The following is a 20,874-nucleotide window of genomic DNA, read 5'->3' on the forward strand; positions in this document are numbered from 1 at the left end:
GAATGTTCCAGGGAACACTTGTACCCCAAGCTTTTGTTTAGTTGGAAAAGGCACATTGCCTGGAAATATTCTTTCTGTTTGCAAAAGACAGGGCCCTGCATATGAATATATGTAGCTTTTAGCAATATAAGTGAGCTACCACTTGCCAGAAATCAGCACTCTTTTCTCCTGTAGCATAACTTGTTGCTCCCTTTAAAATTTGGTATTCTTGCAATTCTACCCTGTTGAGTGCAAGACGAAAAGCTTCAGCAGCATGTCTCTTTTTTTAAACTGTATTTCTACATGAGTATCTCTATGTCTGTGTGTATATCTCTGTTTCTTTACTGCCCCGGCCCCCTGTTTTATTCCTTTTTAAATGTTGTTCATCAGAAATATCTTCCTGTGCTGATGATGATGGGTTCATACCTGAAACATTGATTTGTCTGTTCTCCCAATGATGCTGCCTGTTTGCTAAGTGCTTCTAATGTTTTCTGCTTTTGTGGCTTCAGTTACATGGGCCAGCCATTAATCAATGAATTGGCAAATGGCCATTGAATCCATTAAATCTGACTTCGCCAATGCACCAGCCACAAAATAATTAATTAACCCTCTCACTTTGTCACTATTAAACACTGGGGGCTAAATTAGATAGCCCCTGAAAATCGGAATGGGGATTGAGATGCACAGATAACCTGGGCTCAATGTAATGTAGGCAGTGCGCCAACTTCGTGCTGCCTTCTCTTTTGAATGATTGTTGTGTGCAGCCAGCACAAACAGCACTGTTCATTGGCTGCATGCATCAACAGGGACTCACAAACGTAATTTGCCAACACCAGTTAAAGCTACCCTGTACTGCTTGAAGCTCATCTGCACCTCTTAAAGGTGAGGTGCATTGCGGCTGGAGCAGGTGCTGGCAGTCATGCAAGAAGCGAATTTGACCTGGAAAAGAGTGAGGAATGGCACAAGATTGGAGGGAGCAGCCTGTAAGGTTTTCGAATGCTGCACTGGAGGCCTCGGTGGAGGAGGTGGAAGGTAGCAGAAATGTCCTCTATCCACAGGGGCCAGGAAGCCCTCCAGAAACAAGCTTTGAAGGGAATGGGTGTAGAAAGCTGTGGAGGTCAAGTCCTGAGGACCTGGAAGCAGCGCTGCAAGAAGTTCCAGTGTCCTCACATGAGATGTCAAGGTCAGTCAATGCATCTTCTATCCTACCAACTAGACTGCAGCAGTTCAAGAAGGCAGCTCACCATCACCTAGGCACAAGACACCACCTAGGGCAAGTAGGGATGGGCAATGAATGCTGGCCCAACCAGCGAAGCCCACATCCCGTGAATTAATAAAAAAACTGCACCACCAGCCTCAGTCAATTCACCACACTCCATCATTCATCTACCAACAATTTCAATCAATTAATCTACCTGCCATTTATATGCTTCATCTCACCTTCACATATTCAGCACTATTACAAGCCTCATGTCTTGAGGTTTGCCCACACTGCTGACTATTCAGCATAAGAGCCATATCAGCCAAACATATTGAATGACACTCACTGATGCACTGCCCTCTCTCTTGTAGAACAAGGCATCGCCCAACCAGAGGCAGAGGAACTAACCAGAGGGGACAGTCATTGCTCATGCCCTAACCTCATGGAGGAGACGCTGCTGGCACTATTGGAATGGCTGTTGCTGAGGTAGATGCTGAAGATGACAGTACGCACATAAGTAATCCCCTTTCTCAAATCCCACCTCCCCATATCTTACACTCTCTTCTGATTATAAGCTGCAGATAATGTAAGTATGCACCACTTGCTTTTCCTCCCCGCCTGGACCACAGCTTTACCCTTGTGCCTTGCTCCTTTCAGATACCCAAGAGGGTTTGGCAGGCAATGGAGCAATACCAAGAAGAGAGTGATGATGAATGTCATTGCATTCACAGCTACCAGCTCAGATACTGATACTGCACATATTTTAATGGATCTTTAGAGGCAGGTTCTGCACGTGGTGAGACATGGGGCACGAGTGACCTGCAGTTAGGGCAGGGGACACGGACAGTGCAGGTGCCAGCTTGTTGGAGAGCGAGGTCACACATGGGTTCCACTGCATTTGACTCAGATGAGTACTTTGATGGTGCAGCCTGCAGAAGAACACTGATCAGTATGCAGAATGAAATGCTTCCTGCATTGGGAAACCCACCAGAAAGCCTGTGGTCAATGTTAAGGAACATGGAGGAGTCCATCACCAACTTAGCACAGGGCTTTGTGTATAGCTTGGAAATTATAACTAATTCCGTTTAGTCACGTGGGCCTAACCATGATGCAGCATCTGATGGCTGATATTGTAACTTCCATTGCAAGCAGCAGCTACCCAACTGTTGTGGAAATGCTGCAGTGGAAGCTCAAACTGCTACCATCATGGCTGTAGATTATAGTGTTCAAAGGGCCTTGCATAGTGTCAAAGTAGCCCAGAAATCTGTTCTGTAACTGATTACTAGAATTCTTGCTGTGCTGGGGTAATTGACAGTGGCTCCATAGAGCACAAACCTAATGTCCTCTCTAAGGAAGACAGTGTCTGCCCTCCCAGACTGCCACCCTGTCAGTGCCCTTGCTTCCAGCTGAGACCCCTTCTCCCTGTCCTCCTTCCAGCAGCTCGTCCTTTTCTGCATGGCCTGTGTTTTTAGCTGAGTAAATTAAGAGAGGGTGTTAGCTGGAACACTGAGCTCCAAAATGACAGTGCTGGCATAAAATCAACATTGCAGGTTGATATCATGATCTGCCTGTTCTGCATATTTCCTGTGGATGTCTGTTGTGTGCGCACTAATGCCCCCTCCAATATGACATCTGGCATGATTCACCCCACAATATGCATTTCTGTTGAGTACATCATTTTAATACTCTAAGGGCACTTGTAGTGCCTAAAATACAGGCACTAAATGAGTCCAATTTCCAACCCATAATTTCTTCACATTTTTCATCAGTTAAGTTACAGAAATTATTATAAAAATGTTCTTATTTAGCAGACTTCTTCTATGTGTTGCCCTTAGTTCCTGTTTTACTTACATCTTGTTACACTTTCTTTGGAATGGGCATGGGAAATTAGGGGGCTCTAAAGTACAATGTGTGCAGTTTGTAGCTAGCCTAATGTGTAAGCATTTCACTAAAACCCAATTTCCAACTTACCAGGAATGGAGTGTGTACTCAGTTCAATCATATTAAATAGATAATAATGAGCTGGCAGGTTCAGAAGCTGAATACATAAAGCTTTGTTCTTAAATTTTACATTGCTCCAATCATATTTGTTAATGTGGATACTGGTTTGAGTGGTCCTCTCAAGTGTTTTTAGGGACAAAAGGAGAGAATGACTGGACGGAAGCTAGGCAGGTTTGTGTGTACCAGAGGCAGACTCTCTGACTCATGGAACCTTTGTGTATACCAGGAACAGTAATTGAATACAGGTACAATGAAGCCACTGCAGCCAACAAGATCACCTCAGTTTTTCATAGGAATCTTGAAGCAATGCTGCTGATCGCTGGATTGATCAGAGAGAGTATGCTAATATAGTCCCATCAGGATCATTTTGTGTCCTGTATACTTTGTAATTTTTGCACGCAAAGAGTCTTAACCACAGAGGAGGATTTTGGATATAAAATTTACAATAGAGAAACAAGCCATTCTGCCTGACCAGTCCATGTTGGTCTTTATCCTCCACACCAGGCATCATTCCTCTGTTCCCACCCTGTTCCTCTACCTCTTTATCACTTTCCTTCAATCACCTATTAAACCTACTATTAAATGCTAACACAGCATCTGCTTCAATGATTAACTCTTACGATGCATTCCACAGCCTCACAACCCTGTGTAGAATGTTTCTCCTGCTGTCTGTTGTAAACCTCATACTTTATCTCTGCCTTTTAGTTGTATACCCCTTACACAGAAATCATGTGAAGAAAACAGTTATTTTAACTGCCTTTCCCATTCAAGGCCACAAACAAAAAATGTTGTATGCTATAAAACTGTCTTTGAAATAAAGCAGATAGATTATCAGCAAAGAATGTTACCTTTTGAAAAAGATGAATGCACGCTAGCAAACTGCATTTCAGACTTCAACTGTGGCTATCTTACTATGACTCTTAGTGATACAAATAGATGTCATGTGATGAAATGCACTGAACATGAAGTATGAGTCATTATTTTGCACCAAGTGTTTAAATTGGATGACTTGAAGATGGTTAAAAAGTGTGATTGTGTGAGATAAGAAGGCTGTGTTCATGTTTGACATCCTCAGGCAATGAACTCCATTGCCCATCACTAATTTATCGGTAACACTATTCATCTGTCTTCACCTTCATGACCGTGTTTGGGCTTCTGTATTTGTTCAGTGTCAATGGCACTAATTGTAGCTATTGTGCAGAATAAATTTACCCAATAGATAATAAACAAAAATTCTCTATCTTTATATTGTAGGATCTCTTTCATGCGATGATGCTGATTAGAACTAACCATTTAGAACAGCTCATGATATACACTTAGCAATGTATGTTGGAGACATCTGAATCTTTTGAGGATTGGATGTCATGCGAAATGAAATACTGAGTTTTCTTTCAAGTGAATTATACGTGCTTCTCTCATACGGGAAGTAAAATGATGTCATCTCTGGTTACATGTCAGTTTATTAACATTTTTAAAAAAATCTTATTAAACATGCCACCCACACATTCAAGGCTTTTCTGCTTATATGTGTGAATTAGTGTCCTTAACACTTGAATGAACACAAGAATGTGCAGGGTTACACAGGCAGATTGTGTGCTAATGTCTCTGATGTTTATGCTATTTATTGCTATGGATATATAGCAGGAGAATTTGAATAAATGATGGCTAATGAAGCATATGTTCTGCAAAATAGCTCCTGACAAACCGATATGTTCACTTAAGTACAATGCTAATAATCAGGGGTATTGTCAGCATGTAGCAAGTTACTGAGGAGAGCTCTAAAATGGGCCATCCAACAAACTCAACAATAACTACAATCAAAATGTACATTGCTTGATAAAATATGTGCTTGTCCACAAACAAATGAAGAAAATAAATACAAAAGGAGCACACCAGTGCCTCAACTGTCCTTTATGGTCAGTGTCAAGTGGAACTAGGTCCAATTCCTAGCCTGTGTTGAGTAAGCTGCCCTCAGCGGGAGTGGTATGATATTGTTTCACATGGCTTCAGCCATGCAAAGCTAGGAAGAACCATCAGCCATAGAACCATCAATAGCCAGCAGCCCCTTCTGGAATCATTCTTTGGATATTAGGGGAGAACAGTTCAGGGTTGTCTGTAATTCTACTGCCACCCCTCTCCACTCAACACCCCCTCCTTCTCCAATACTCTGACTCTGAACCCGAGTATAGTAGCTAATGTAAAACTCAAAAATGTTTCATGCAGAATGAAAGAAGAAAGAAGCAACTTGCATTTATAGAGAACCTTTTACATCCTCAACACATCCCAAAGCGTTCCACAGCCAGGGAAGTACTTTTTTAAAAAGAGTTATGGTTTTGACATAGGGAATGTGTCAATTTCCTTACACATAGCTAGGTCCTACAAACAGCAATAAACAGCCTGTTTATTAGTTGTGTTTGTTTATATGTTGACCAGGATACCAGGGGAACATAATGCACAGGACCTTTTACACCCATCTGAGAGGGCAGCTGATTTAAAGCTGTATCCAAAAGACAGCAGCTCTAACAATTGCCACTCCCCCACTATAGCACTGAGGTATCTGCCTAGATTATATGCCCAGGTCTCTAGAGCGGGGCTTTAATTCCACTGAGTCCTACCACCGAGCCAAGACTGACACAGAATGGGTGTTAACTTCCAGAGGCTCTCACTCATAAAGTGAACGTTGTAATGTGAACCAAACTGTATGGATTTCAATTGAAGTATTGTTAATGAACTGTTGCAGAAATTATAGGTTGATAACTTAAAAGCAGATACAAGAAAGTTTGACTTTGGTGAAAAGAGAGTAAAGGCTGGTTAGCGTAGTATAAAAGAGGTCCTGCTTCACAGACACTGTGGTCAGAGCAATTAAGATGCTTGTGTCTGAAGTGGAAGGATGCATTGGGAGCTTTTTTATATAATGAAAAACCTTTCTGCCAATTTGTTAAACTGAAAGTAAAAGAATCTGTGCTTCCCTTGTGTACTTAACTAATGAAGCAGGATTTCTGATGATCAAAGCATTGGAATAGAAGTTGGCATGAAAGTCAGATTCAGATCTGGCATAGTATTTAGAATCATAGAAATTTACAGCATATTAGGAGGCCATTCTGCCTGTGATGTCTGTCCTGGCACTTTGAATGTTCAATCATGTGTAATCCCACATCCCTGCTTTTTGTCCATAATTGTGCAATTCCTCATTCTCAAGTATTGGTCCAATTCCCTATTTAAGTTATTTATGTAATCAGCTCCCACCACATTTTGAGGTCGAGCATTCCAGATTCCAACAACTCATTGAAAAAATATCTCATTTCTTCTCTGGACCTTTTGCTGATGATTTTAAATCTATGACTCCTAGTTATTGACCCACTTGTCAGAGGGAATAATTTTTCTCTATCTACTTTATCAATACCTCTCATCGGCTTGTTTTCCTCTATTAGGTCACCTCTTAGCCTTCTTTGTTCCAAACTTTTCCTAACTTAAAAGCAGATACAAAAAGTCTAACTTTTTGGTAGTTGGATAAATACATAAAGGAGAAAAACTAAATTTTGGTAGTTGGTTCCACATTCTAAATACTCTCTGGGTAAAGAAGATTTTCCTGAATTTCGTATTGATTTATTGGTGACTATGTTTATGGCCCCTAGTTCTGGTCTTCTCCCGAAGAGAAAACATCTTCTCTACATCTATCCTATTAACTCCTTTCGTATTCTTAAATACTTCTATCAGGTCAGGCCTCAGTCTTCTGCTTTCAAGAGAAAAGAGCTCCACAGCATTCAATCTCTCCTGATAGGAATAACCTCGCCGTTCTGGTATCATCCTAATAAATCCCATTTGAACCTTTTCCAATGTTTCTATATTCTTTTCGATGGGCCAAATGGCCTCCAATTGTGCTGTACCATTCTATGATTTTATAACTCCATGATTTTATAATATGGAGACCAGAACAGTACAGATCAGGTGTGATCTAATCCAGGTTTGTACAAGTTTAACCCACTCTACACAAACCTTATGCTCTGTGAATGTTCTCTCCCTCCCCATTGCTGGTCCGATCTCACCCCCCCCCACCCCGCCGAACCCCCTGTGCTTATGCTCCATGATCTTTGCTGAATGCTGGGGACCATCCCGAATGGCTCCTAGTTGTGGCCTTCAGTTGCAGGCTTTCCTGTCCAGCAGTGGTCAGTTTATCAATCTGGTCAGCTGCTGGGCTGGAAATGGAATTAAAACATAATAATGAGGTCTTGCTATTAAATTCCACATGCCCAGGATTTACAGATTTCACCCCCTGCAACTATCTGCTCCATCTCTCTAAATACTGGGGCCAAGATGTGGACTAGCAGCTCTAGGGGAAATGGCAACTATTTTTGAACTCCCTCTTGAACTTATATTTTACTCATTCTAATACCAGCCTATGTGTAACTTCTAGTGGGGCTTGTACACTGAATCACACAAAGGTGAAAATTATTGAAAGAAATCCCCTGATTTACCACATAACTGAAAAATTAAAGCCTGCCTCCTGCCAGATGGAAAAATTGACTGCGAGAGAGATTCGTACTGATTAAAACAATTCCTTTTTTAATCAAAACATTCTATCCAATACTGTAACAAAGGCCTGAGGCATGGAGATCAAACTAATTGTTTTCTGAAAAACAGCTTTTCCTTTGTTAAAATGCAGTGCTGGTATTTAAATCTGTTGGATTAATGCAGTTCATATTGTATCAGATTATAGTTTGTCTTTACAAGCTGCTGGAGGTTTATGCTCAGGCCTAATGCATTAGTGAGGGTACATCCCATAAGTACATGGAGTAAAGTTATACTATCACTGTTAGAAACTGTTTCACAGAGACACAAAAATGACTATGTAATCCCAGAGACCAGTTCTGATCTGAATGCAGAATGCAGATCACTAGGATAATGCCAAACTGGAGTGTAAACTTCTGTTGACTCAACTTCTTGTGAGTATAATCATGAGTAGTTTGGCCAAAGTGGGTGCTCCCACCGCCCATCCAAAAGGCTCAGAATAAAAACAGAGATAAAAACAAAGGGTCGTGAGGACTCGAAACGTCAACTCTTTTCTTCTCTGCCGATGCTGCCAGACCTACTGAGTTTTTCCAGGTAATTCTATTTTTGGCTCAGAATAATGTTGGCTTTAAACTACTAAGATGGGGTTAGGGATCCACAAGTAACAGCCTAAATGTAAACAAAACAGGGCAAGAGAGGATAGGAAAGAATAAAGTAAGAGGGGGACACAGATGGCAATGGAACAAATGGAGTTATAGAACAGGGGTCTAAAAAGATGGTTGTCATAAAGTGAGAGGAAATCCAATTAAAAATTAGTTAAAATATCTGTACACCAAGGCACACAGTCTCCATAATAAAACAGAGGAGCTGGAGGCAATCATGCTTTGGGTGGAACCAGACATAGTAGGGATTACTGAGGCACAGTCCGAGAAAAATCAGGACTGGGAATTAAACACGGCAGGGTATAGCATATTTTAAAAAGAAAGAAAGGGATAAAGGGAAGGTGAAGTAGTTAAACTTATTAGGGATAACATAATGGCAGCAGGAGAAGGACGTAGGTATCAACAAGACAAAAGTAGAATCCATATGGCTAGAGATAAAAGATTGTTATAAAGGATTAATCACCTTAATAGGTGTAGTCTACAGACCACCTATTAGTGGAAGGAAGGTGGAGGAAGAAATGTGCAGACAAATTAGGGAATTAAATAATAGAATTAATAATCATGGGGAGTTTCAATTACCCTGATATTAATTGAACCAAAGAGGTAGGTAAAGGGATAAGAGAATGGAGTTACTACAATGGTTGCAAATGCTTCAGACTTGTCTTTTACCAGCACGTGCTGGGCTCTCCCATCATTGAGGTTGGAGATGTTCATGGTGTCTCCTCCCTATTGGTTGTTTAATTGTCTACTACCATTCACAACTGGATATGACAGGACTGCAGAGCTTTGATCTGATCCTTCAGGTTGTGGGATCACTTAGCTCTATCGATAGCATGCTACTTCCACTGTTTATCATGCATGTAGTCCTGTGTTATAGAGTCATAGAGGTCTACAGCACAGAAAAAGGCCCTTTAGGCCCATCGAGTCTGCACCGGTCAAACAAGTACCTAACTATTCTAATCCCATTTTCCAGCGCTAGGCCCATAGCCTTGTATGCCATGGCATCGCAAGTGCACATCCAAATACTTCTTAAATGTTATGAGGGTATCTGCCTGTACCACCCATTCAGACAGTGAGTTCCAGATTCCCACCACACTCTGGGTGAAAAAATTCTTCCTCACATCCCCTCTAAGCCTCCTGCCCCTTACCTTAAATCTATGCCCCCTGGTTATTGATCCCTCCACCAAGGAGAAAAGTTCCTTCCTGTCTACCCTATCCACGCCCCTCATAATTTTATACATCTCAATCATGTCCCCCCTCAATCTCCTCTGCTCCAGGGAAAATAACCCCAGTCTATCCAATCTCTCCTAATAACTAAAACTCTCCAGCCCAGGCAACATCCTGGTAAATCTCCTCTGCACTTTCTCTAGTGCAATCACATCCTTCCTATAATGCGGATTCCAGAACTATATGCAATACTCCTAGTTGTGGCCTAACCAGCGTTTTATACAGTTGCAGCATAACCTCCCTGCTCTTATATTCTGTGCCTCGGCTAATAAATGCAACAATCCCATATGCCTTCTTAACCACCTTTATCTACCTGTCCCGCTACCTTAAGGGACCGGTGGACATGCACACCAAGGTCCCTATGATCCTCGGTACTTCCCAGGGTCCTTCCATTCATCATGTATTCCCATGCCTTGTTTGTCCTGCCCAAGTGCATTACCTCACACTTATCCGGATTAAATTCCATCTGTCACTGTTCATCCCATCTGACCAGCCCGTCTATATCCTCCTGTAATCTCAGGCTATCCTCCTCACTATTTACCATCCCACCAATTTTCGTGTCATCCGTGAACTTACTGATCAATCCTCCTACATTCAAGTCTAAATCGTTTATATATATATACCACAAACAGCAAGGGATCCAACACCAATTCCTGTGGAACTCCACTGGTCACAGGCACCCAGTCACAAAAACACCCCTCGACCATATACCATCACCAGGTTGCACCTCGTTTTATGTACTCCCGGTACTGCTTTTCTGGCTCTGTCCTGTTGGTAGGACATGACAAACTTAGGGATGCTAATGGAGGAGTCTGCAACATTGGCTGAGTGATTCTGTGAGTATGACTACGTCAGGAAGTTGAGACTTGACAGCTCTCCCAATTTTGGAACAAGACCCCAGATATTAGTGAAGAAAGAGGGCTTTGCAGGGTTGACTGGGCTGGGTGTGCCTTTGTCTGGTGCTTAGGCCAATGCCGGGTGGTCAATTTTGTTTTATTCTTAGTGATTTATACAACTAAGTGGCTTGCTATGCCATATCAGAGGACAGTTAAGGGTCAGCCACATTGTGGTGGGTTTAGCGACACATATGGACCAGACTGGATAAGGATGGCAAATTTCCTTACCTAAAGGATTTCCTACCTAGATAGGTTTTCATGACAATTTGGTAAGTTTCATAGACATCATTGCTGCTATCAGCTTTTTATTCCAACTGTATTTCAAACTAGTTTAAACTTCCCTGCTGCCATGGTGGGATTTAAACTCCTGTTTCCAGATCATTTATCTGGGCCTCTGGGTTACTCGTCCAGTAACATATTGTACCATGTACCTTTAACATGTACTGCAACTGTTTTGTCTTTTGCTGTCTCACACTTTCCTGGATACTGTAAATGTAACATTTCAAATGAAAATAAATTGCCTCATTTCCTTTTAAATAATGATCTTTCACTTGACGAGCACTCAACAAGCAACACTTTATCATCCTCAACTAGACAGGGTTACAATGACTTTTGTCCTTTGTGTTTATTTTTGATAGACCGCAGAATAAATTTGGTATTGCAGAGAATTAGTTTAATTTAATATCGACACATGGTTTATGAGCCACTTGAGACAAAGAGGTAAAATTGATGAATGGAAAATCATGGGCTCCAAGTGGGCAATTTCCCAACATACACTTTCAACAGCCAGAGCTTCATGCTTGGAGCCCTGCTGTTGGAAAACTTTGAAAGAGAAAATAAAACTCATGCAGATGTTAATTTATTAACTGGTCATGCTACACATTTTGCATCGACACTAAGCAGTTTCAGGCTTGCGTTTCAAGGGAGCAACTTTGATAAAAATAATTTCTAGTAGATGGAGAAAGGCCACCCCTAAACTGCTTTGACTTTGTACTATTTATAGTAGAACTTCTAAGAAGTCCCCAGATGTTTCAATATATTGCCTGGATAGATCTTCAAGTTTATGTATGAGATTCTCTTTCAATGTTAACAAGAAGTGGACTTTTCCATCGTTTTTTTCTCTTCCACTTAAAAGGTAACAGGCCAGTGATTGATTCTCGGTATGCCCTATACTGATTGGGCAGTATAACTCAGCACTGCTGGTTCTGCATTGTTCCAAGAAGATACTAATCTTAAATAGTGGCTGGCAGTAAGGTCCTGGCAGAATAAATGTTAAGAGGACCAATTAGGGACGGGAGTAAATTCGCTGGGATCTTGGTTCATAAATCCAGCCCACAGCAATGGAGTTAAAGCATCTCACTCGCACCTAAAGCGTTCAAAATTATTATCCTAATTTATTGCAGGGATGTCGAGGACAGACATGTAACTAAGAAAAAAGGTTTTTGCAACCTGGGGAACAGCAACAACAATTATCTAAGAAGTGCAAAAGGCGGAAGAGGAAAGTTTAGGAAGCTGGCCTTTCAGGGTTCCAGGTGGAATCTTGGAGTGAGAGATCAGAAACACCTTGGTTTGGAAAATTCACCAACAAAATAGAGAAGCTGATATAAAATTGGCAAATTCATAAAATATCTCCACCTAAATCAAATACCAGACTAAGAATTGAACATGCGTTTTTAAACAAAATCTGGTGAATGAAGACACTCTCCTGCTAGAAGAATACAGCCATCGGCAAGCATAGAGCTCTGCCACCATCGGCTGTTCAAGGAAACACAAACAACCCGACCTCTGTCCACCCATTCTTGGTGGAACTTGCACAAAACATCACTGAATCTCAGTTTTTGAGAGCAAAGATTGGAGCTGGATCCTTCCTTTCCCTATCTCTGTAATCTCCTCCAGCCCAACCTTCCAAGATATCTGTGCTCCTCCACTTCTTACCTCTTGCACACTCCCAATTTTCATCAGACCCCAAGCTTTGGAATTCCCTCCCTAAAGTTCTCCACAGCTCTACCTCTCTTCCTTTTAGACGCTCCTTAAAATCTACCTGTCTGGCCAAGCTTTTGATCACCTGTTCTAATATTTCCTTCTGGCTCAATGTCAAATTTTGTTTGATAATTGCTCTTTTAAAGCTCTTTGGTACATTTTAATATGTTAGAGATGCTATATCAATGCAAATTTTGTTGAATCCCCTTGTCAGCAGCTGTCTCCAAATAGATCTCCCATCTGCCATAAGGAGCAGCACAAGGTAAAACAAACAAGGCAGCTCAGTGCACAGAGATCACAGGTCTCTGTTTGAGCTCAGATTTTTTTTTCCCAAAAAACATTTTTCATAAAATTTGTAAAGGTACAATGCATAACAGTTCAAATTTAACATTACATAAACTCCCCAGGTCAATCTTGCAAGAAAAAATGTCCTGCTTGTACTGAGAGGAGCCTTCAAATCTTTTGGCTGTTGGTTTCAGGAGAAGTGTTATGTTTTATATTGTTTACACTTTTCTCCAGTGGGTCACTCTGATGCCTGCTCCCTGCCATACTGTACTGTCATTATCCTATTCCACTTTCCATTACAATATATATATGAAAAAAATCTGCACATTTTTATGTAGGTACATGCATATTGCACTGTATGACTGTGCATATAATTTCTTTTTCAGATATTTAAAAAATATATAGGAAGTTGACACAAAACAAGAACTGAGAGGAACATGGGTTCCACAGGACTGAAGGGTGAATTAGCAGCCGAAGCATAGGAGGAGCAGGAATAGTGGGTAATAAGACTAGCTGGGAGTTTATATTGACAATCAGTTGAACTGTGGAGTCAGCCCTCCCTCTTGATGATCCCAGTGCTGACTTGGAAGTAAAGAGTTTGGCTTATTAATAATAATGGAAGGAACCCAGATCATAGCAATGGGTTTAAGAAGGAAAAAGCAGATAGCCACATGAGGTCAGTAAATGAGATGAGCAGATACTAGGTTTTTCCATGTTTTATGGAGAGGCAATGATCACATAACCTATACAAACAGCCAGCTTCCATCAGTTCCCTGTACTGTGGACTGCCCTATTTAGCATATTCCCAACCTTGTTACTTTGCCATGAATTTTAAAAGCATTGCACAGGAGAATAAATATGTACGTAACTGAGATTTGCCAGATTTACTTCTGCAGATGACTGGAATATTTATTTTCCACATCAACTGCCGACTCAGTTCCAAATATGAAAGTGCTGAATTAAGCAATAATTTATTGCTGAGGATTCATTGTCTGTAGGGAACCAGATGAAGACTGTCCAAATTAATCTTGCATCACAGCACTTTGTATTTTAAGCAACCCTTCCTTAATCTGAGGACCCAAGCACAAGACAAGCCTTTTCGCTTGAGGCCTTGACTACGAATTTGATTGGAAAGCTAATTTATGAGCTGAAAAAGGAAACAAATTTTAGCAGCTTGCACCAAACAACCCTTCAATGTAATACATCTTGTATAGGCTTAGAGGAGCTGATGAAATTGGCAAATCTTATAATGTAATAAAAAAATGGCTCCATGTTCCACAGGCTTGACTCCAGAGAACATCTCATCAATTAACTGCTGATTTAGAAGAGTACACCTCAGTAAATTTACTCAATTCCCAATTGTTTTTCCATACTATTCCCATATTATGTTCTGGATCACAGAGTATTGGGGTGTGACTTTTCCCACAGATGGACTATTAACTGGAGGGGGAATGAGAGGCTGGTAAAGTGGATAATTATCGTGGCAAAGTCTTCCAACAACAACACCAACATGCATTTATGTAGCACTTTCAAAGGTGTCAAACATACCGAGGTGCTTCACAGGAGCATTATCAAACAGAATTTGACACTGAGATACATGAGATATTAGGACAGATGATCAAAAAGTTGGCCAAAGAGGTCAATTTTAAGGAGTGTCTTGAAGGAGGAAAGAGAGATAGAGAGGCAGAACGGCTCAGGGATGGAATTCCAGAACTTAGAGCCTTGGTATTAATTGTATCACTTGAGGTTAAATATATACTGGTGGAGGGCATTGATTAGATGGTTACTTGAGCACATATAAAGAGACACTAACTAACACAGGAGTAGAGTGGAGTCAGGGGAATACCAATTAATGGCAGACCACTGGATTTGCTGCATGTTCAGAACATAGGAGAAAAATGCACTTCAGAGTATCAGTTACCCAGTACACCTAATACTTAAGATTCTGAGTGGTCCTCTCAGTAATGTTTCCCTTTCACTCTCAACACATCTATTCCAAGACAGGCTCTGGTTTCTTCCTTCAGTAACTGACTGAGGAATATAATACTCAGCAAGTGAAAGCATAGCCACTAATGGTGGATTGTTTAAAATTAGGGATGAGTAAAAGAATTAAAGAAAGTCAAATATCATGGGGTGGTGGTGTTATAGGGCTGGAGGAGATTACAGAGAAAGGGTGGGTGAGGGCATGGAATGGGAGGTTTGATTGAACTTAAATATATGGATAGTGGAAGATTGGAGGCCAGCCAAGATTGTGTTGGAAAAGTCAAATTTAGAGGTAACAAAGGCAAGTTCAGCAAGAGATGAGTTGAGGTAGGAGTGGAATCAGATGATGTCAGAGAGGTGGAAATAGATGGCCTCAGTGATGGCAGAGATATGTGACTGGAAGTTCATCTCGGGTTAAATATGACACTATCATTGCCAACAATCTGTTTCAAACAGTTTCCAGGGAGAGGGGTGTACCACTCAGAATCTTAAATATTAGGTGTACTGGGAAACTGACTCTCTGAAGTGCATTTTTCTCCTGTGTTCTGAAACATGCGGCAAATCCAGTGGTTTGCCATTAATTGGTATTCCCCACTAGAATCTGTCAAAATGATTCTTTCAGAGCCACTATAGTCCCTTAATTTAATACCAAGTGTTCACCTGATAAAGATACTGACTGTATCTAAAGAAACTGAATGTAAAGGTATGTGAAGAGAAAAAGATTGGTGAAGACAAATGTATATCCCTTACAGTCAGAAACAGGGGAATTTATAATGGGGAACAAAGAAATGGCTGACCAACTAAATACTTACTCTGGTTCTGTCTTCACAAAGGAGGACACAAATAACATACCAGAAATATTGGGGAACACAGTGTTTAGTGAGAAGGAGGAACTGAAAGAAATCAGTATTAGTAGGGAAATGATGTTGGGGAAATTGATGGGATTGAAGGCCAATAAATCCCCAGGGCCTGATAATCTACATCTCAGAGTACTTAAGGAAGTGGCCCTAGAAATAATGGATACATTGGTTGTCATCTTTTCTATAGATTCTATAGACTCTGGAACAGTTCCTACAGATTGGAGGGTAGCTAACGTAACCCTACTATTTAAAAAGGAAGGTAGAGAGAAAACAGGGAATTATAGACCAGTCAGCCTGATGTCGATAGTGGGGAAAATTCTAGAGTCCATTATAAAAGATTTAATAGCTGAACACTTGGAAAATAGTGGCAGAATCAGACAGAGTCAGCATGGATTTACGAAAGGGAAATCATGCTTGACAAATCTACTGGAATTTTTCGAGGATGTAACTGGTAGAGTTGATGAGGGGAAGCCAGTGGATGTAGTTTATTTGGACTTTCAGAAGGCTTTCGACAAAGTCCCACATAAGAGATTAGCATGTAAAATTAAAGCGCATGGAATTGGGGGTAGCGTATTGAGATGAATAGAAAACTGGTTGGCAGACAGGAAACAAAGTGTAGGAATAAACAGATCTTTTTCCAAATGGCAGGCAGTGACCAGTGGGGTACTACAGGGATTGGTGCTGGGGCCCCAGCTATTCACAATATATATTAATGATTTAGATGAGGGAACTAAATGTAACATCTCCAAATTTGCAGATGACACAAAGCTGGGTGGGAGGGTGAGCTGTGAGGAGGATGCAGAGATGCTTCAGTGTGATTTGGACAAGCTGAGTGAGCGGGCAAATGTATGGCAGATGCAGTATACTGTGGATAAATGTGAGGTTATCCACTTTGGTAGCAAAAACAGAAAGGCAGATTATTATCTGAATAGCTACAAATTGAGAGAGGGGAATGTGCAACGAGACCTGGGTGTCCTCGTACACCAGTCGTCAAAGGTAAGCATGCAGGTGCAGCAGGTGGTAAAGAAGGCAAATGGTATGTTGGCCTTCATAGTGAGAGGATTCGAGTACAGGGGCAGGGATGTCTTGCTGCAATTGGTGAGACCACACTTGGAATATTGTGTGCAGTTTTGGTCTCCTTATCTGAGGAAGGATATTCTTGCTATAGAGGGAGTGCAGTGAAGGTTTACCAGGCTGATTCCTGGGATGGCAGGACTGACATATGAGGAGAGATTGAGTCGGTTAGGATTATATTCGCTGGAGTTCAGAAGAATGAGGGGGATCTCATAGAAACCTATAAAATTCTAACAGGACTAGACAGGGTAGATGCAGGAAGGATGTTCCCGAAGCTGGGGGAGTCCAGAACCAGGGGTCACAGTCTGAGGATACGGGGTAAACCACTTAGGACTGAGATGAAGAGAAATTTCTTCACCCAGAGACTGGTGAGGCTGTGGAATTTGCTACCACAGAAAGTAGTTGAAGCCAAAACATTGTATGTTTTCAAGAAGGAGTTAGATATAGCTCTTGGGGCGAAAGGGATCAAAGGATATGAGAAGAAAGCAGGAGCAGGCTATTGAGTTGGATAATCAGCCATGATCATAGTGAATGGCAGAGCAGGCTCAAAGGGCCGAATGGCCAATCCTGCTCCTATTTTCTATGTTTCTATACCTGAGATAAATAAATAGTTCATTATGGTCACAGTGATATTGGATTTTGACTCAATAGAGTATTGTTAATATGATTTAATAAAGCAAGATAATTCTCATCAGGGACAAAGGTTACCAACCATGCTATATGTAGTAAAGTCAATAACCCAGTCTTTATAAATGCGTTTATGGTTTTGTTATACTCAGCACAGAGGAAATCTGCCCTTTATTTGACTAATGCAGTATTGTTTTTTTTTTATAACATTGGTCATGCATATAACATGATATTCTAGAGTAGGGGTGCAGGCAACTCGAACCTATTCCTTTGCCTTAATTAGAGACTAGAGTACGGCTGGAGTCACAACGTCCTCTTTTTTAAATGACTGTTAACTAATCCCTTTGTTAGGGGAATGTTTCTATTAAACTCAACAGTAATGGAGGACAGGGAAGGAACACTCTTGGTGAGAGAAAAGGATTGTGTCTTTGGATCATCAAAATCTAGTTCCTATTGGATGTGGCTCTATGCTGCATTAAACTGATGTCAAATTTGACCCAAATGCCACAATTTAATTGTAAAAAGCTGTAAAGAGAAAGCATATAGAATACTGAAATGATAGCTGTTCAGCAGCAGCCACTCTCCTGATGTTAGTGTTGAGGAACTACCTATTGCTATAACCATCTTATAGTCTCTGTGAAGCCAATTGTAGCTGGACTGCCCAGTGCATTTATCTGCTGAGCGATCATCATGGATGATCTTACTGACAGTTTGTTGCTACCAAGGTTTCTTCTAAGAGGTGCAAATTAGGCTCTTTCACAGTTGGTGAGAAGTGCAAATCACACCTTGCATACCGGTTTTCTTATTTTCAGCTTTGCACAAGGCTGATCACAACCTGCAGAGCATAAGGCTTCCTTCAACAGTTTAATTGCTAAGCATTTTACAAGTGTTTTATCTATAATATTGCATTGTATGATTTCAGCTTCATGATTTGCTCAAACTCGCCTTTTAAGCTTTGTAGTGTATCAGCTTTATCATCCCTTAAATGGTTTCCAGTTGCTCTTATGTTTGTGCTACACATTGCCATTATTTTCCTATTTTTTTCTCAGGCAAGGCTGAAGCAGAGCTTAAAAACTTCAGTCCTCATTACCAGCGGCAATACTCTGTGGCCTTCTTCAACCATATCAGATGTGAGGTAGAGCAAGACCAAGAAGAGCAACCTCAATTGCTGCAGCATAAGGTACATTATGAAATGTGTGATAAAGCACCCGGGGTGAGGGGTGAGGAGGGAGGGGGGGAGCTGGGGGGTGGGGGTGGTAATTTGGTGATCACATGTTGCCAGTGGAGGACACATTTACAGGTTGTGAGGGTCAGAGAATCTGGGTTACAATGCTGAACTCTGAAATACATTCCTTGTCAGCACAGGTCCCTGTTGGCAGCAAGAGGTCATGAAATAACCCCAATAACCACGCTGTTCTTGGCTGACATGCCTTCAGTCATCTAGGCCTTACCTGGTACAATATTTGCACAATAGTCAACAACACTTGATTTGAGCTTCCCGAAGCTTAAGGGAAAATATATTGATCCCTTCCACTGTAGCACTCAGGGAAATAGAAGAAATTTATCTTAATTAAAAAGAGAACCAGCTATAGTGTAACAAGCTGAAGCACCAGAGGAGAAAATTCAAACATGAGCAAATCACAGGGTGATCATCACTCCGAAAGCCAGTGATGCTGATACATGTTATGTTTTACCCACCCCTGATCTTTTACTTCACCTATTAGAGTCTTGGCCATTATTAAACATTCTATAATAAATGTTGCAATAGATATTGCAAGTTTTATTGGTGCAAATATTGTGTAGTTCTGAGTAAGGGGTCTCGAATTTGGGGTGCAGCTTAGTTACATCCATTCTCTTGCACCTGCTCTAAGATGCACACTCAATTCCAGTAGAATTGACAGCTGGGAAAATGATGTCCATGCTCTCATAGTAAAATGGATGTCTAGAAGTGATAAGATAAGGATGACAAAAATTGCTGTCCCAGAAATTCTACCAATCTACACCAGATTTATACTTGAGTGAAGTTAAATCTGTAGAAAAGACTGACAAGTCATCTGCATGACCTGTCAAACCAGGAAGTGGTTGAGTTCATAGACCTTGAATGTCGACAAATCTTATCTGGAACTTTGACTGAAATGATTAGAAAATATTTTTTTCATTTGTTCAACTAAGAAAGGATTCTGAAAGCTGACCTTTTTCAGTTGGTGGCAGGATGGTCATTTTCTTTCACATTCTGTTGAGTCTTTACCAAGGGTTACGTTATGGCCATATGTGTCCTTATAATGGAGGCAGAACAGAAGCAGAAGGAAGACTAAGTTACAGGAAGCATAAGGCCGTACCCACACCAAAGGAGTAGACAACTAGGTAGGAGGTACCTTTCTACTAGAGGCTACAGACCAATTCTGTTCACTCAGCGACGTAACAGAAGAATTCTGCTAAAGGCTGCACAGAATGAGCTCTGTCTCCTGTTGCAAATTGATCTTCAAGCATCCTCCCATAATACATGGAGCAAATAGGAGGTTAATTTCAGAACAACAGACTTCATACTGCATTGTGGCCCATATATATTTACAGCAAATACTTCGGTACTTCGGTACCACTCTATACTGTTGCTAAACTTAGTTTAGTGCTATGCTGAGGAGATAGCTGAGATACCATAGTGTCTGACTGTGCTGTGGCATCATGAGGCTCTTGGGACAGAGAGGCTTTTGTCTCAGGATTTCTAAACCTTGGAAGGGCTCATTAACAAGGTGTAGGTTATGTGAGCTGCCCAGCTCTGTATCCTCGCACGTACAGGAATAGGTATTGGAGAGGGGTGGCAGGAAGATAATGTGAACTGTCATCAAGAGAGAAGACAGCATCATGGAAGTACATTCTAACTACTTGTACTGTGTTCTCAATCTTGTCTAGAAAACTCTTTGTCAGGGGAAATTGATGCCCATGTTTGCTGTGACACCACCTGCTTCAGGGTTTGCTACATTACCAAATATTTCATGGATATTGGCATTGAAGTTGGCATTGGACTTTAACATGAGCCATGATGTAGTGTCGCTTATCAAACCTCTTTTATAGAATGGGACCCCAGAAAGTTGTGGCCACTGGCTCAGGAATTGGAGGTTGACTTTTGTAGTGCCTCTACTCCCATTGACAGGTTCTGCTTTCAGCTCTGATGCTTGGGGGTAATGAACTAATTCCTTGATGTTTTCCATTTTTTTTGTCCATCTTGGTGACATCTCTGTTTCCCAGGATGGCTGCCTCCTCCAATGTTGCCACTGCCCTTTTGAAACAGCACCAGCTGCACCAAACCTCTACCACTCCCCCAGATAGAGCCCATGCCGTCTGGCCCTCCACATGCCAAACATTAAACCTACCCCAAGCATTTTGCAAGCTATCCTCTTGAATCCACTCTTGGTCCATTCACTCATTTTCCAGCCATGTATTTGGGTCATTCGAGCTATATGTTCCTTATTGTGAATGCTGAACTTTGCAAGACAATTATGTTTTAAAATGTACCTATGACTCAAAGGAAAACAGAGAATTCGGGAAAGAAATGTAAATTTGCATTTCTCTTAAACACCTGAGTTCGGAGA

General features: G+C 41.2%; 1 protein-coding gene across 1 annotated transcript in view; it reads left to right on the top strand.

The window, feature by feature from the left end:
- The window catches only part of LOC144692487 (protein Niban 1-like), a 145,740-nt gene that overhangs the window by 32,258 nt on the left and 92,608 nt on the right, over positions 1-20,874 (top strand). The window contains exon 2 of the mRNA XM_078561407.1: positions 18,334-18,464. Coding sequence (XP_078417533.1) covers positions 18,334-18,464 — 131 coding nt within the window. The remainder of the gene's footprint in view (positions 1-18,333; positions 18,465-20,874) is intronic.

The sequence above is a fragment of the Cetorhinus maximus genome, chromosome 17 (assembly GCF_964194155.1).
Source record: "Cetorhinus maximus chromosome 17, sCetMax3.hap1.1, whole genome shotgun sequence".
NCBI lineage: Eukaryota > Metazoa > Chordata > Chondrichthyes > Lamniformes > Cetorhinidae > Cetorhinus > Cetorhinus maximus.